This window comes from Gymnoscopelus braueri, assembly GCF_963280865.1.
Source record: "Gymnoscopelus braueri genome assembly, chromosome: 15".
NCBI classification, from domain to species: domain Eukaryota; kingdom Metazoa; phylum Chordata; class Actinopteri; order Myctophiformes; family Myctophidae; genus Gymnoscopelus; species Gymnoscopelus braueri.
In genome coordinates this window covers 833,135-848,272 of record NC_137620.1, presented here as the reverse complement: position 1 = coordinate 848,272, position 15,138 = coordinate 833,135, and the positions used below count along the sequence as shown (strand labels likewise).

Genomic DNA, 15,138 nt, shown 5'->3' with positions numbered 1-15,138 from the left:
ACAATCTTGTGCGCAGGAGGAAGGGGGGGGTGAACTAAGGCTGATTATTTCAACGATTATTTCAATTAATCAAATTAAACAGACCTACAAGCTCACAACGCGCTTGTAGATCGGCTATTTTCACTATATTTAATTGACATTATTTTATTAAATGACCTATATCTATATATGAAGATAAGGTTGAAAATGGGCAAAGTGCTCCTTTAAAGCCAGTCTAGTCAGAGAGCTGACTATACTGCTGGTTTATAAAGCATTGAATGGTTTAAGGGGCCAAAACTACACGTGTGATCTTGTGCTACGTCATGAACCAGAGCTCTCAGGTCATCTGGGAAAGGTTCTGCTTTCTGTCCAAAACTAAACATGAAGAAGCAGAGTTCACTTTTTATGCTCCACACAGACAGTATGTGGAACAAACAGATACTGCAGGTCTGCTGCAACTCACACTTCTTTTAACCCATTCAATCTGGGAACGCATCTGTGTCATTTTAGATTTCTTTGGCTGTTCAAAAATAGCAGAAATAGAAGCTAATAGCTTGTAGATCTGCTATTTTTAAAAGATCGTGAAAATTTGAGCAAATCTTTGAAAATATATATATATTTAAAGGGAACATTTGTAACTAAAATCTTTGCTTCTGTGGGTCCCTGGAACTAAATATTTTGAGATGGGGGTCGGCGGCCAAATACATTCTTTTGGGTGGTCCTTGACGTGAAAAAGTTTGAGAACCACTGATATATAGCAACATAAGTTTGTTTCCAAAAGATTTAGAAGAAGCTGTAGAATCCCCAGAAACAAAGATTTGAGTTACAAATATTCAAAGATTTGCACATATTTTTTCCAAAAATATGGAAAGTATAAAATAATGTTTAGAGCTATAAAAATCTAAAATGACACAGTATGTGTTCACGGATTGAATGGGTTAGATCAAAGGAAACACCTTTCTGTTTCACTGAGTTTTTCTAGTCATTTAAATCACTCTGGTCCAGCCGGTTCAGCCTGTCCGATGGAGTTTGCACAACAAAAACACCTGTAAACCTGCGATGTGACAATCTATTTCTGACTATGATTATGATCTACGACTGGTAGCGTTGCCTCCGGACGCATTGCCACCGTACTGATGACGTATGCAGTGAAAACCAAACCAGCTCACTGTCAGTAGACAGCTCTTCATTCTGCATTCGCGCTGCAAGCTTGTAGGTCTGCTTTTTTTATTTATTTTTTTTAAATGACCTCAGTAAAGCAGAAAGATGTTTCCTTTGATCCAAGCCATTCAATCCGGGAACGCATACTCTGTCATTTTAGATTTTTAGCAATAACCATTATTTTATACTTTGGGCTATACAAAAATAGCATATGTACAAGCTCATAGCGCTACGAGCTTGTAGATCTGCTATTGTTTTGAAAAATCTTGAAAATGTTGTATAATTAGGTTTTTTTTTTAAACACAAATCTTCTCTTCTGGGGGTCCCTGGCACCAAACATTTTGAGATGGCGGGGGGTCGGCGGCCAAATATATGTCACAGGGAAATTGGCATTCCAGGGAAAATGAAAGAGGAGCGCTTGCTTTTAGGCACGGGGCTTCGGCGCAAGGCGGGGCTTTTCGAGACAGGGTTTTTTACGCGAGGCTCGCGAGGAGGAGGAGGCGCGAAGCGGGGCTTTGATGCGAGGCGGCGCGAGGAGGAGGAGGAGGCGCGAGGCGGGGCTTTGATGCGAGGTGGACCTGGCTTTTGTTGTCCCCCCCCACATAGCAACCAGGAAGCTACGCTAGGGGAACGCTGAACACGCGTTCACACGCACACGTGATAATAGTTATCAAAAAATATGTTCTTCCAGGGACCCCCCAGAAGCAAAGATTTTAGTTAAAAATGTTTGCTTAAAAAAATTCACATATTCAAAGATTTGCAAAAATGTTCACGATTATTCAAAAATAGCGAAATAAATCTTAAAATGACACAGATGCGTTCCAGGTCTTAATGGGTTAAAGAAGCTCTTCTCCCTCCCCATCCGTCTCCAGTCTCTTCCTGAACATCTGTCTTGTCCCCAGGGCAGTGACTCTCCCTGTCCGTCCACAGCTATATTTGTGAGACTCCGGCTTATTGTATACAAACAGGAAATTAAAAATAGGCCTATAAATATACATCGGTGCTGAAAATGAACACAAGAGCTTTCAGTGTTATCGTCGGTGGTGGAAAAAGTACTCAAATGTTTTACTTAAGTAAAGGAATCAATACTGCAATGTAGAAGTATTCCATTACAAGTAAAAGTCCGGAATTAAAAATTTACTTGAGTAAAAGTTCAAAAGTATTGGTATCAGAATGTACTTAAATGTACAAAAGTAAAAGTACTAAAATGTTTGAAAATAGCCGATAGAAAATACCAACACAAAACTGTACTTAAGTACAGTTAAGTACAGTACTTGAGTAAATGTACTTAGTTACTTTACACCACTGGTTATCGTCGACGTTAAAGCGACGGGTCAGCAAAATATGACTGAGCTGAATTATTATTACTATGCACATAATTTCCACAGATCAAAGAGGAAAATAAACTGGATGGGAGGTGATGATGACCCGTCGGGTTCAAAGATGTTTGAAAGTTAATTTGGGAGTTTCATTTATCCTGCCATGTGATATTATCTGGGGAACACCGGTTCTGTCTAGTATTAACCCATTAACCCTTTAACTGCGAGAGTAAATTTGTTATAGTGTCACTCCTATGCCAGCGGTTTTTAACTACCTTTGAAAAATCATGGAATATTTTCTGTGAACGTTGTCCGCACGGTGATCCCCTCATTACACGCACAGGGGTCTCGTAGAATTTGGGGGGGGAAATTATCCGATCGCGGTAATCCATTCCATAGTTGCGGCAAGTGGAAAATAGCATGTTTTGGCAAAAATACATAGTAAAACACAGGAGCCGAGATACAGAATATTTCCCTAATATTTTAACAGGGAAGTGAATGGAGCAGCAAATCTTTGGATCGCGTTATCTCCTGGTTCTGAGTGAGAAAAAAAAAAAAAAAAAAAAAAAAATTATATATATATGTTACAGGGTGAATGGAGAACCAGGTAGATTGAAGAAGGCGCGTTCGTTTTTACCACCCACCCAGCAATTCTGTAGAAGCAACACTAGAGGGAGCCACAAGCCAGGCTTGTGCACAAACATATATGACTGCGACCACACACACACAGTCACACACACACACAAGCGCACACACACGCGCTCATGCTTTTTTTGGTTTATTGAAAGCAGGACTGTTAAGATACTTTTATTGTGTTCTGGCTTTTGTTTTACTTTCTCCCTGACACACACACACACACACACACACACACACACACACACACACACACACACACACACACACACACACACACACACACACACACACACACACACACACACACACACACACACACACACACACACACACAGTGATCCATGAAAAGAACTATTCTGTCCCTATCGGTTTACAACTCAAACGGCGCTGAGTCGACTAGTAGAGCATCGGCCGGTCAGCGTGGGCACTCGCGCCTGGAGGCGCGAGGGCGCGCTTCCTCGGCCTCAAGCTCCACTAAGTCGGCGCGCCTCCGTCGTGGACAAGCGTGTGCGTGTGCACGCGTGTTCAGCGTTCCCCTAGCGTAGCTTCCTGGTTGCTATGTGGGGGGGCACAACAAAAGACAGGTCCGCGTCGGCACATCAAAGCCCCGCCTCTCCGCGTTCTCCTTCTCCTCGGAGGAGGAGAAGGAGGACTGTTTATTTCGCGAGGAGGAGCTCCTCCTCGCGAAATAAACCGTCCTCCTTCCCCGAGGAGAAGGAGGACGGTTTATTTCGCGAGGAGCTCCTCCTCGCGAGCCTCACGTAATAAACCCCCGCCTCGCAGCGCCGCGTCCTCCTTCTCCTCCTCCTCCTCGCGAGCCTCGCTAATAAACCCTATCTCGAAAAGCCCCGCCTCGCCCCGAAGCCCCGTGCCTAAAAACAAGCGCTCTGTCTTCAATCTACCTGGTTCTCCATTCACCCTGTGACATATGTATATATATATATATATATATATATATATATATATGTATTTTTGAGTGGTGCCAACCACTCCTACGCTTGACTTTGTCCTGGTGTCCGTCTGTGTGTCCGTGTGTCCGTGTGTCCGTATGAGCACGGCCTCTCTGTATGTTTGAGCACAGCCTCAACAGCTGCGGCTGATTGCAACACAAAGATGCAACCATACAGGTACAGGTACAGTACAGTACAGACCGTACAGTACAGTACAGTACAGACCGTACAGTACAGTACAGTACAGTACGTACAGTACAGTACAGTACAGGTACTGGTAGAGGTACAGTACAGTACAGAACAGACCGCACAGTACAGTACAGTACAGTACAGTACAGACCGTACAGTACAGTACAATACAATACAGTACAGTACAGTACAGTACAGTACAGTACAGACCGTACAGTACAGTACAGTACAGTACAGTACAGTACGTACAGTACAGTACAGTACAGTACAGTACAGACCGTACAGTACAGTACAGTACAGTACAGTACAGTACAGTACAGTACAGTACAGTACAGTACAGTACGTACAGTACAGGTAGAGGTACAGTACAGTACAGGTACAGGTACAGTACAGTACAGTACAGTACAGTACCGTACACACACACACACCACTTTTGAGTAAAAATACTTAAAATGAGTAAAAATACTTAAAATGAGTAAAAATACTTAAATATTAGTAAAGATACTTTAAAGTTCCTAAACTGAGTAAAAATACTTTAAATAAGTAAAAATACTTAAAATGCGTAAAAATACTTAAAAGATGTTAACATGAGTAAAAACACGTACAAATCTGTACAAACATTTTAAAGTACTTAAAATGAGTAAAAACACATTGAAGTCATCAAAGTCTGTAAAAAGTAACTAATGCAATGACCTCATGAAAGGCACCACTCTCTTCACACTGGGTGTGATTTTTTATATGTACCTTAACACATCCACTGCCAAGGGCTAATCTCATAATGTACTCACCAGTGCCAAGGTGTTTTTGTTGTTTTTTTGTTTTTTTCATGTCGCCATAGATCTTGTTAAAATCCTTAAGATTGAGCGCTACACAGTCTGTTTACATCCGCGCGATCTCCCTGTATCTCCCAGTGAAAACCACGTGTCAAACGGGGCATCCATGTTTGAGTTAGAGCGGATTACGTTAAACAGTGAAATGCGAGGAGAAAAAACTACAGGAAGAGAATTGAGTTTCAGTTTCGTCTGTAGAACGAGGGCGGGCGTGATCGTGAAAACCGGATCCCAAATAATTCTATTTCCTGTCATCAAACCGGAAACGGAAGTGGATCAAAAAAATTCCGAAAGTGCACCCGGACCGTGCATGCGCGAAAAGACCGCAGCCCGTAGGGCTACGGTCTCGGCGCTTAACAGTTGGATTTAACGGCCCGTAGGACTACGGTCTTGGCAGTTAATGTGTTAACGAGTCGTTTGATGTCGATGGTTCGACGCACTTTCACAGTTTCTTTTGCTTTCACAGAGATTTTCTTTGATATAAATATGCTGTTCTTATTTTTTTTTCAGGGCAGGGGGGGGGGGGGCACTCGGGTGGTGCGGCGGTAAAAGTACCTGCCCACCACCGCGGAGGGCAGGGGTTCGAACCAATGGCGGTGCGTCCGGCTTTGTTTTCGTGTCTATACGAACACAATTGTTAAGAACCATAGCCAAATTGAAGCCCATTTTAACACGCAGGGACCTGGAAACAGTCATCCATGATTTTATTACCTCTCGGTTGGACTATTGCAACTCTCTATACCATGGGCTGGCTCAGTCCACTCTCTCCAGTCTGCAGATGGTCCAAAACTCAGCTTGCCAGACTCCTGACAGCTGGAACTAGGAAGCACATTACCCCGGTTCTGGTCCAACTGCACTGGCTACCAGTGAAACATCACATTGATTTTAAAATGTCACTTTTTGTTTTTAAAGCCTTAATTTGCTTTTATGTTCTTCTATTTATGCTGTAAGTCACAAATAAAGGTGACTTGACTTGACAATTGGCCCGCGTTCGGGGGAGGGAAGCCGGGCGAGGAGGGTGATATTTGTCACTTTACAAGTACTGTGGTGACGGAAATGTATAGATTGCCATTCAATCTCATTGAAGGTCTAGTCAGCGAGCTTTCACATAATTGTGCTAATTCTAACTCAACTACACAGCTGTCAATCTAACAGCGGAGCTGACTCATCCATGCTTACTCTCACTCTGTCAGCAAATCTGTACTTTGTGGAACTATGTGTGTCGCCCTTATCTTTAGTGCATACCTTATTGTATATACCCTACATTTTTGAAAGAATATAAAAGATTTCCAAAAATCTCAGACGTTTGAGAACCAGCGAAATAGACGACCAGGTGGACGACCTCTGACCTTTTGTTGAAGATGACCCCCAGGAGCTGCCCGGCGAAGGCGATGACCACGAACACCAGCAGAGCCTTCCAGAGCCACAGTGGACCAAAGCGACCGCACGCCAGCCACCGCATCCTCCTGAACACACACACACACACACACACACACACACACACACACACATTAATGATTTATTCATGTCCAATAAAGAGGATACAAGACGTACAGGGACACAAATATTACAAGCTGCCATAAAAAAGTACAAGTCAGCAAATCCCAGGACAAATACACAAGCAAGTACCGGTATATCGTCTCTGTCTGGGTGGAAACCTCACATGTCCAAAACTGTTACTTTTCAGGATTCAAATTCAGTAGCTCCAAAAGCAGCAGATCTACAAGCTCGAGAGCTTGTAGATCTGCTACTTTTGAGGCTTTTGTGTGACAAGTAGGGCTTTAAATGTACAGGGGAATATGGAGATAAGAGGTTTCTGCCCGACAGCAACGATAAGTAACAACATCTTTGCTATATGGACGGATGGATGTGTGGATGTGTGGATGGGAGTGAGGTGTGTGTGTGTGTGTGTGTGTGTGTGTGTGTGTGTGTGTGTGTGTGTGTGTGTGTGTGTGTGTGTGTGTGTGTGTGTGTGTGTGTGTATGAGAGGCAATCAAACCACTGAGAGAAAGGAGAGAGTGGGTGAAGATAGACAGCTTGCCAGAGCGTGGAGAGTAAAGGGGTGGAGAAAGTGAGAGAGAAAGAGAGAGACAAGGGTACAGAGAAGTAGAAAGGGAGAGAGAGAGAGAGTAGGGGAGACACACACACAGAGACACACACACACAGAGACAGAGACAGAGACAGAGAGACAGACAGACAGACAGACAGACAGACAGACAGACAGACAGACAGACAGACAGACAGACAGACAGACAGACAGACAGACAGAGAGAGAGAGAGAGAGAGAGAGAGACAGAGAGAAATAGAAGGAGCATTGACTGCAGAAGGAGTGATAGAGGGGAGGCAGACCGACAGACAGACAGAGAGAGACAGAGAGAGACCGACAGACAGACAGACAGACAGACAGACAGACAGACAGAGAGACAGACAGACAGACAGACAGACAGAGAGAGAAAGAGAGGGGTAGAGAGAGAGTTGGATGAGTCATAAAAGCCCAGATCAGTGCAGTATGGTATCCCAGTCCCAGGGTGTTATCTGCTGAAAATCATTGTCTCATACAGAACAGCCTATGGGCTGACTCCTGCTCCAGTGCAGAGAGAAGGGGGGGGGGAGGGGGCTATACGCACTAAGAGTCATAAAACAGGCCCCCGCATGTTTCTACTGCTAATATCAATTCAAGTGCATTCATTTTCTGTACAAGGCAAGTGGTTCTCAAACCTTTTAATTTCAAGGACCCCCATAACTCTGAGAGTGTACTAATGGAACCAAATGGACCCGAGAGGGTCCATTTGGTTCCATTAGTACACTCTCAAGAGTTACAGACCTGTAAGGGTCCATTTGGTTCAATTAGTACACTCTCAAGAGTTACAGACCTGTAAGGGTCCATTTGGTTCCATTTGTACACTCTCAGAGTTACAGACCTGTAAGGGTCCATTTGGTTCCATTAGTACACTCTCAAGAGTTACAGACCTATAACTATAAGGGTCCATTTGGTTCCATTAGTACACTCTCAGAGTTACAGACCTTGTAAAGGTCCATTTGGTTCCATGTGTACACTCTCAGAGTTACAGACCCATAAGGGTCCATTTGGAACCCCCTCAGGGTCCCTGGACCTCAGTTTGAGATCCACTGGTAAGGTACATTAACACATTCACCGCCAAGGTTTATTCATAATAAAATCACCCACTGCCAGGGTTTTTAATCATTTTTTTATAGAAAAAATGTGAATTATTTGTCCGTTTATTTTTTAACATTGAAGTGAATGGATTTTTTTTAATTAATTTTTGTATATCTCCTAATTCGTTAGGGTTAGGGTTATAAATGTATACTCAAAAATTAGAGAAACATTTTAGGAATTAAAAAACAAAATAAAAAATAATAATTAAAAGGGGAGAATTCTCCCCTTTGGCCTTTGGCGGTAAACACCATTGACTGAAAAGGGGAGAATTCGCCCCTTTGGCGGTGAATGTACATTTGTATTTATAAAGCGCATTTCAAAACAAGAGTTGCCAGGTGCTGTAACATTGAAAGAATCACTGCATAAAAATAAAAACAGAGTATTAGCTAAATAAGGGCAAGCGTTCACAGAAAATAGCTGATCTACAAGCTCACAACGCATCACGTTGTGACACACTGTAAGCTTGTGTAGCACTGTATGCTATTTGTGTAGAAAATATTTGGTGTAGAGGGGCAAAAAGGAGGGAGAAAAGGATTCAAATTCAACAGCATTAAAAGTAGCAGATCTACAAGCTCAAAACGTGTTGCTTTGCGCCACGTTTCGAGCTTGTAGATCTGCTACTTTTCATGCTTTTGTGTGACGCTGTAGTATGATCAAGCAGGGCGTCAATTTACCAAAAAAAACACACACAAATCTGAATATGGAGATAAGAGGTTTCTGCCCCACAGCAACGATATAGGATTTGAAGTGGTTAAAACGCAAAAGAAAAACAGGATAAAACCATAGACATAAAAAAAACTGCAAAGAAGGCACATTTTGTGCACAAAAGAATCAACTGACTGCGTTTATTTTTGTATCACAAGGGAGACTATCAGCCTTGGTTTTTGGGACGAGTTAGCAGGCCTTGGTCAGAAGTCCCGATCGATCTCACATTGTCCTGATGGCTCAATAATTTAGACGCTGTACACTACAGTATGAAATGAACTCGGGGGCCAGCCCGTGCAGTGCAGTGCTTTATATTTGATTAAAAAAAAGAATTTAAAGATCGATACCGCAGTCAATGGCTAACCAGTGTAACACAGCAAGGAACCGGTGTAAAGTGACCTGCATTGTGTTCGTTGAAAGTCTACCAGACACACTTTGTAACGACTGGAGCCGAGACACAGAGAAGCAGTGGTAGTTCACCCCCAAAAAATACTTATTTTCTATCAATTCCACACCACACCCCAAAAGCCCCCCCGTCCCCTTTTTTCCTACTCTGTACATATAGTGTTTTATATTTGTGATGATATTGAATTTTTGGTGTTATTTTGTTGTAAAATTGTTGGATACCTAGGACCCCAATGGAAACAAGACCGCAAGGACTTTTTTGGCGTTATCCTTTTAGACCAAGTGTTTGACTGTACTCGTGCTGTTTTGCATTTCTGTCTAATAAAATATTCAATCAATCAACCCAATGATGATTTTTTTTGTTTTTGTCGCATTCCTAAGCCAATAATTTGATGACGGCAGAGTCTCCGGTATGAGACTTGCGGAGACATTAGCATATTTCTGCCGGTCATCAAATTATTGGCTTTAATAGGAAAAAAATGGGACATACTCAGTAAAAGCACCTCAACATTGTAAGTAAAGTACAGTACTTAGTTACTTTCCACCACTGCAGAGAACACTGTACTTTTAACAAAAATGACAGAAAGAAAAGCAAGGTGTCAAGCCCCAGGAATCGAACCCGGGTCTCCCGCGTGGAAAGCCAACATCTTGACCACTAGCCTAACCCATTCAGACTGGGGCAAGCATCGGTGTCATTCAAGATTTCTTTGGCTATTCAAAAATAGCAGATCTACTAGCTCATAGCGCTATGAGCTTGTAGATCTGCTATTTTTGGGGAAATCGAGAACATTAAGTGCAAATCTTTGAATATATTTTTAAAGGGAAAATTTTTGACTAAAATCTTTGCTTCTGGGGGGGGGGGGGTCCCCGGAACAAAATATTTTCAGATGGGGGGTCAGCGGTCAAATACATATAATTTTGGGTGGTCCTTGAAATGGAAAGGTTGGAGCACCGCTGATATGCAGTAGCAACATACCGTTAGGATTTAGAAAACATTTTTAGATATGCATTTGGCCGCGGACCTCCATCTCAAAATGTTTTGTTCCAGGGACCCCCAGAAGCAAAGATCTGAGTTAGAAATGTTGGCTTTAGAAAATACATATATTCAAAGATTTGCACAAATTTTCACAATTTTTCTAAATATTACAGATCTACAAGCTCATAGCGCGGCACTCTGTGCCGCGCTATGAGCTTGTATATCTGCAATTTTTTTTATAGCCCCAACACTAGGCACAGAGATTTATTCAAAGGCTGACGTGTTTCTTTTTTGCACGGCAACTGAAACGTGCTGCTGCAATGTGTGTTGCATGTCTGGAGCTTGTGAGGAAATGCAACCAAAACGCGCGACGAGAGGAAGTGGTCAGAACAAGTGTCTGCGTCTGTACTGAAGTGGTCACATATTTTCACACACACACAGTTCTCGATAGGAAAACAATGTCTGGTCTAGACTGCAGCAGTGAGAGAGACGGGCTTGGTTCCACTGTGGGAAAAAGTGCACAGTAATTATGCTCTGAGAGAGTAGGGCTGTCAGTCACCATCATGGCATTTTGTCAGGACGATTAAATTGTCACTCAAATAATTGGCGATTAGCGATTGAATTGTGTTTTGGGGGGATTGGACATATAAATGCAAATTGCATTTCTGTTTGGCTTTAAAAGGCTTTGTAAACTAAAATTTCACAGGGCCCGAAATGACAAATAACTGAAATATTCAAAGAAATTACTGATATATTTAATAACTTTAAAATTATTATTTAAAATGATTTAAAAATGTTTAAGAAATAGTAGATCTAAATAGCCGATCTACAAGATCTTGTAAATCTGTTATTTCCATTTGGAAAATGTACGAACAATTTTCAACGTGGAAACTATCATGGAAACTATTATGACGATTATTATGCAAAAATAAATGTGATTATCTCAAATTATTTTGTGATTAGGCAATTATGTAAAAATTGCGACAGACCTAAGAACAAATATAACTAAATGGACCCGTTATACCTGTTCTCTCTCAGAGTTCAATGAACACATGGATTTTACGGACAAGCACAGCGCCTGTTCAAATCAAAGGAGCATATAGATAGATGTCTTGGATATCCAATAACTCAAGTTCAAAAGTCATGTATCCATCCGGGACAACCAATGAAGCAATCGTATGCTTCCTCACGCTTTAAGCCTTTCCACTCGACGACGACGACAACAACATAAAAGAATCCATTTCACATGTAACTCTATACTGTCTTATTGATTTGCATAATTATGGAGATTTATTTTCTTTTCCTTCAACTTGGAGCCCACTCGGGAAAAACTGGGGTGTGTGTGTGCTGTGCTGCATCCACTATTCACTACTGTTTGGGTGTTTTTTTTAACAGTGTTTTTTAAACTAAACAGTGCGTGCTGTTTGTCGTCTCTATCGGGTGGAAACCTCATATCGAAACTGACTTTTCAGGATTCAAATTCAAAAGCAGCGAAAGCAGCAGATCTACAAGCTCGCAACGCGTTTTTTTCGAGCTTGAGGATCTGCTACTTTCGATGATTTTTGTGTGACGCTGCAGTATGAGGAAGGAAGTAGGATATAGAATATGGAGATAATAGGTTTCTCTGCCCGACAGCATCTCGATACAAAGTGTATTAAAAGCCGCAGTCCGGAACGTACATTAATGAACTACACATTATTTATTTGAACCAATCTGTGTGTTACAGACGTCCCCCAGACGTCCCCCCCACGCAGCACATGCACATGCACACATGAAAGGGGGCTTGAGCCCCTGCCCTTTTACCCGTTGGTAAAAAAGTGCCCTCTCCAGACTGAAAGAAAAAACACCCCAAAAAAACAAAATAAATTTCAACTGCTCCTAGCGGCCTAATGGTAAGGCCGACGGAAATGGATGTATTGGATGCAGCTCAAAGTGAACTTTCCTCAGGTATCTAGTTTGTCGCTGTCTGACCTTCCTAGCCCGTGTTATTAAAGAAAAACGGGCGACAATGGCCGTTTTCAAGATGTTTTGGCCATTATCTCTGTAACGGAAGGTCTAATCTGCTCAGTTCAAAGCTTGTCGGGTGCGTGACTTTGAGGACATTAAGCGCGCAATGACACCTTCTTCCGATCTTTGGGGTTTTCGGGCCTAACATTATGGTAATTGTTCGTAATTTTTTTTTAATAGTTGCCCTTTTGAAATTGCAGCCCCTGCCTCTCCAAATCCCTGCAGGGGGGGGGGTAGGACACCTACTGACTGACAAGCAGTCCCCCCCTCCCCACCCGTTGAAGTTCTGTCTCCCCCGTCTTCCCTCTCTGTGTAAAAGACATTACATTTGCAGCATTATAAAGCAGGACAACAAACAGGCCTTATCAAAACGTGCCACCTGCCAGTTGCAGAGCAGATACAGCCTCTGCTTTAAACCATTCAGTACGGGAACGCATACTGTGTGTCATTTTAGATTTGAGCAATAACCATCGTTTTGTACTTATTCAAAAATAGCAGATCTACAAGCTCATAGCGCTACAAGCTTGTATATCTGCTATTTTTTATCTGCTATTTATTTCATGAAATTTTGTGCAAATCGTTGAATATATATATGGGTTTTTTTAAAGCAAACATTTGTAACGCAAATCTTTGCTTCTGGGGAGGGGTCCTTGGAACAAAATATTTTACAAATGTTTGCTTAAAAAAATATATAGGCTATTCAAAGACTTGCACACATTTTCAAAAGATTTTTCAAAAATAGCAGATCTACAAGCTCGTAGTGCGGCAGCTTGTAGATCTGCTATTTTTGGATAGCCAAAGAAATCTTAAAATGACACAGATGCGTTCCCGGATTGAATGGGATAAACACCCAGCCTGGGTGCAAAGACAGCCTTTTTACTAGACCACAGTGTGCTTTTCACTGTGCTTCTTTACAAGGTGAGAAAAAGACTTTAACAACTTGCCCCAACCGCAGCCATGTTATCCATTTAGAACAGTGGTGCTCAACCTGAGGGGCGGGACCCCCAGGGGGGTCCCCACATGATTTCTAAAATACCTCAAAAAAGAAAAGAAAAAGACTACTACTGCATCAAAAGTAATCAACAAACTATACTGTAATTAACACATAACACATTGTCAAATAATATAAGAAAGAGGCAAACATTGTGAAAATAGCCGATCTACAAGCTCACAACGCCACGCAACACAAGGCGTTGTGAGCTTGTAGATCTGCTATTTTCACAATATTTATCCGTGGAACCGATTCAAACTAAATGTAATGCCTCAACTCCTACATTCCACATGCTTGAGGGTGGGGGGTCCCCAGTTCTGAACTGGGGTTCAAATAATCATATTTGAACTGGTGACCCCCCAAAAACTAATCATATTTGAACTGGTGACCCCCCAAAAACTAATCATATTTGAACTGGTGACCCCCCAAAAACTAATCATATTTGAACTGGTGACCCCCCAAAAAATAATCATATTTGAACTGGTGACCCCCCAAAAAAATAATCATATTTGTCCTGGCAGTTCAAACATGATTTTTGGGGGTCCCCAGTTCAAATATGATTATTTTGGGGGGTCCCCTGTTCAAATATGATTTTTGGGGGTCCCCAGTTCAAATATGATTATTTTGGGGGGTCACGGCCTGAAAAGGTTGAGAACCACTGATTTAGAATATGAAACCTTATTGTCCTAGTAGCCTACAGTAGCCTATACACAGTAGCCAACATTCCCGCGTAGAACTACAAGGAATGTATGGATTGCTCTGCATAGGTTCACTGAAATAATAACAAAGCATAGGCCGAATAAATAAATAATGAATAATAGGCCTACAGATTTAACATTAATACAAAAATATGAATATCTGATTGTTGTGTGCATTGTCTCTGTCAAGGTCTGCAAGTGGAAGAGAAGTATTATATGGAGGTGGGCGTGCCCCTCAAGTCAAGCCACAATGCCACTGTCATCATTATCCTATCTTCCAAGAAATATTACATTTAAATATTCAAAGAATATATAGACTTCTATCCTGAACATAGAACCTATTTTTAACACAAAATACCATCCCTCCTGCATATGCCTTTTATGGTGGTGGGCGTGTAACCAAGCCAGACAGAACAATGCCACCGTCATCATTATCCTATATTCAAAGATATATATTAAAATATTTAAAGAATAATAGACTTCTATCTATGAACATAAAGCCTATATTAAACACAACACCATCCCTCCTGCATATGCCTTTAAAAAAAGAAACAATAACGCCACGTGTTATAATAAAGCAGAACAATCCTGCATAAATCCAGTTTCGCTTAAAGGGATAGTTCACCCCCAAAATGACTTTTTTTCTATCGATTAGTCACCCCATGGAGACTTGAATTCATGGATATTTTTGTTTTTTGTCGCATTCCTAAGCCAATGATTTGATGACCGGCAGCGGTTCCGGTAGGAGACACAAAGAGTCTCCTTTGTGTCTCCTACCGGAACCACTGCGTACAGGTCCGCTGGTCATCAAATTATTGGCTTAGTAATGCGAGAAAAACTAAAAAAATATCCATGAATTCAAGTCTCCATGGGGTGACTAATCCATAGGGAAAAAAAAGTAATTGTTTGGGTGAACTATCCCTTTAAGATCCCATGTGCCTCCTAGCCCAGGGGTCTTCAACAGGTGGTCGGGGACCCCTAGGGGGTCCTGCAGTTACTACAGGGGGGGGGCCGCCAAATGTTTGTGTGATAGGAACTTTTGTTTCACATTAACCACTTGAAACCTAGAATTCCTTTTCTGAGGAAAAAGGAACCCTAGTCGAAAATAGCAGAT

The 15,138-nt window shown here is 41.9% G+C and overlaps 1 protein-coding gene across 1 annotated transcript in view; it reads right to left on the bottom strand.

The window, feature by feature from the left end:
- gal3st4 (galactose-3-O-sulfotransferase 4) overlaps window positions 1-15,138 on the bottom strand; it is a 46,080-nt gene that overhangs the window by 29,047 nt on the left and 1,895 nt on the right. Inside the window, exon 2 of the mRNA XM_080450594.1 lies at window positions 6,414-6,530. Coding sequence (XP_080306720.1) covers window positions 6,414-6,530 — 117 coding nt within the window. The remainder of the gene's footprint in view (window positions 1-6,413; window positions 6,531-15,138) is intronic.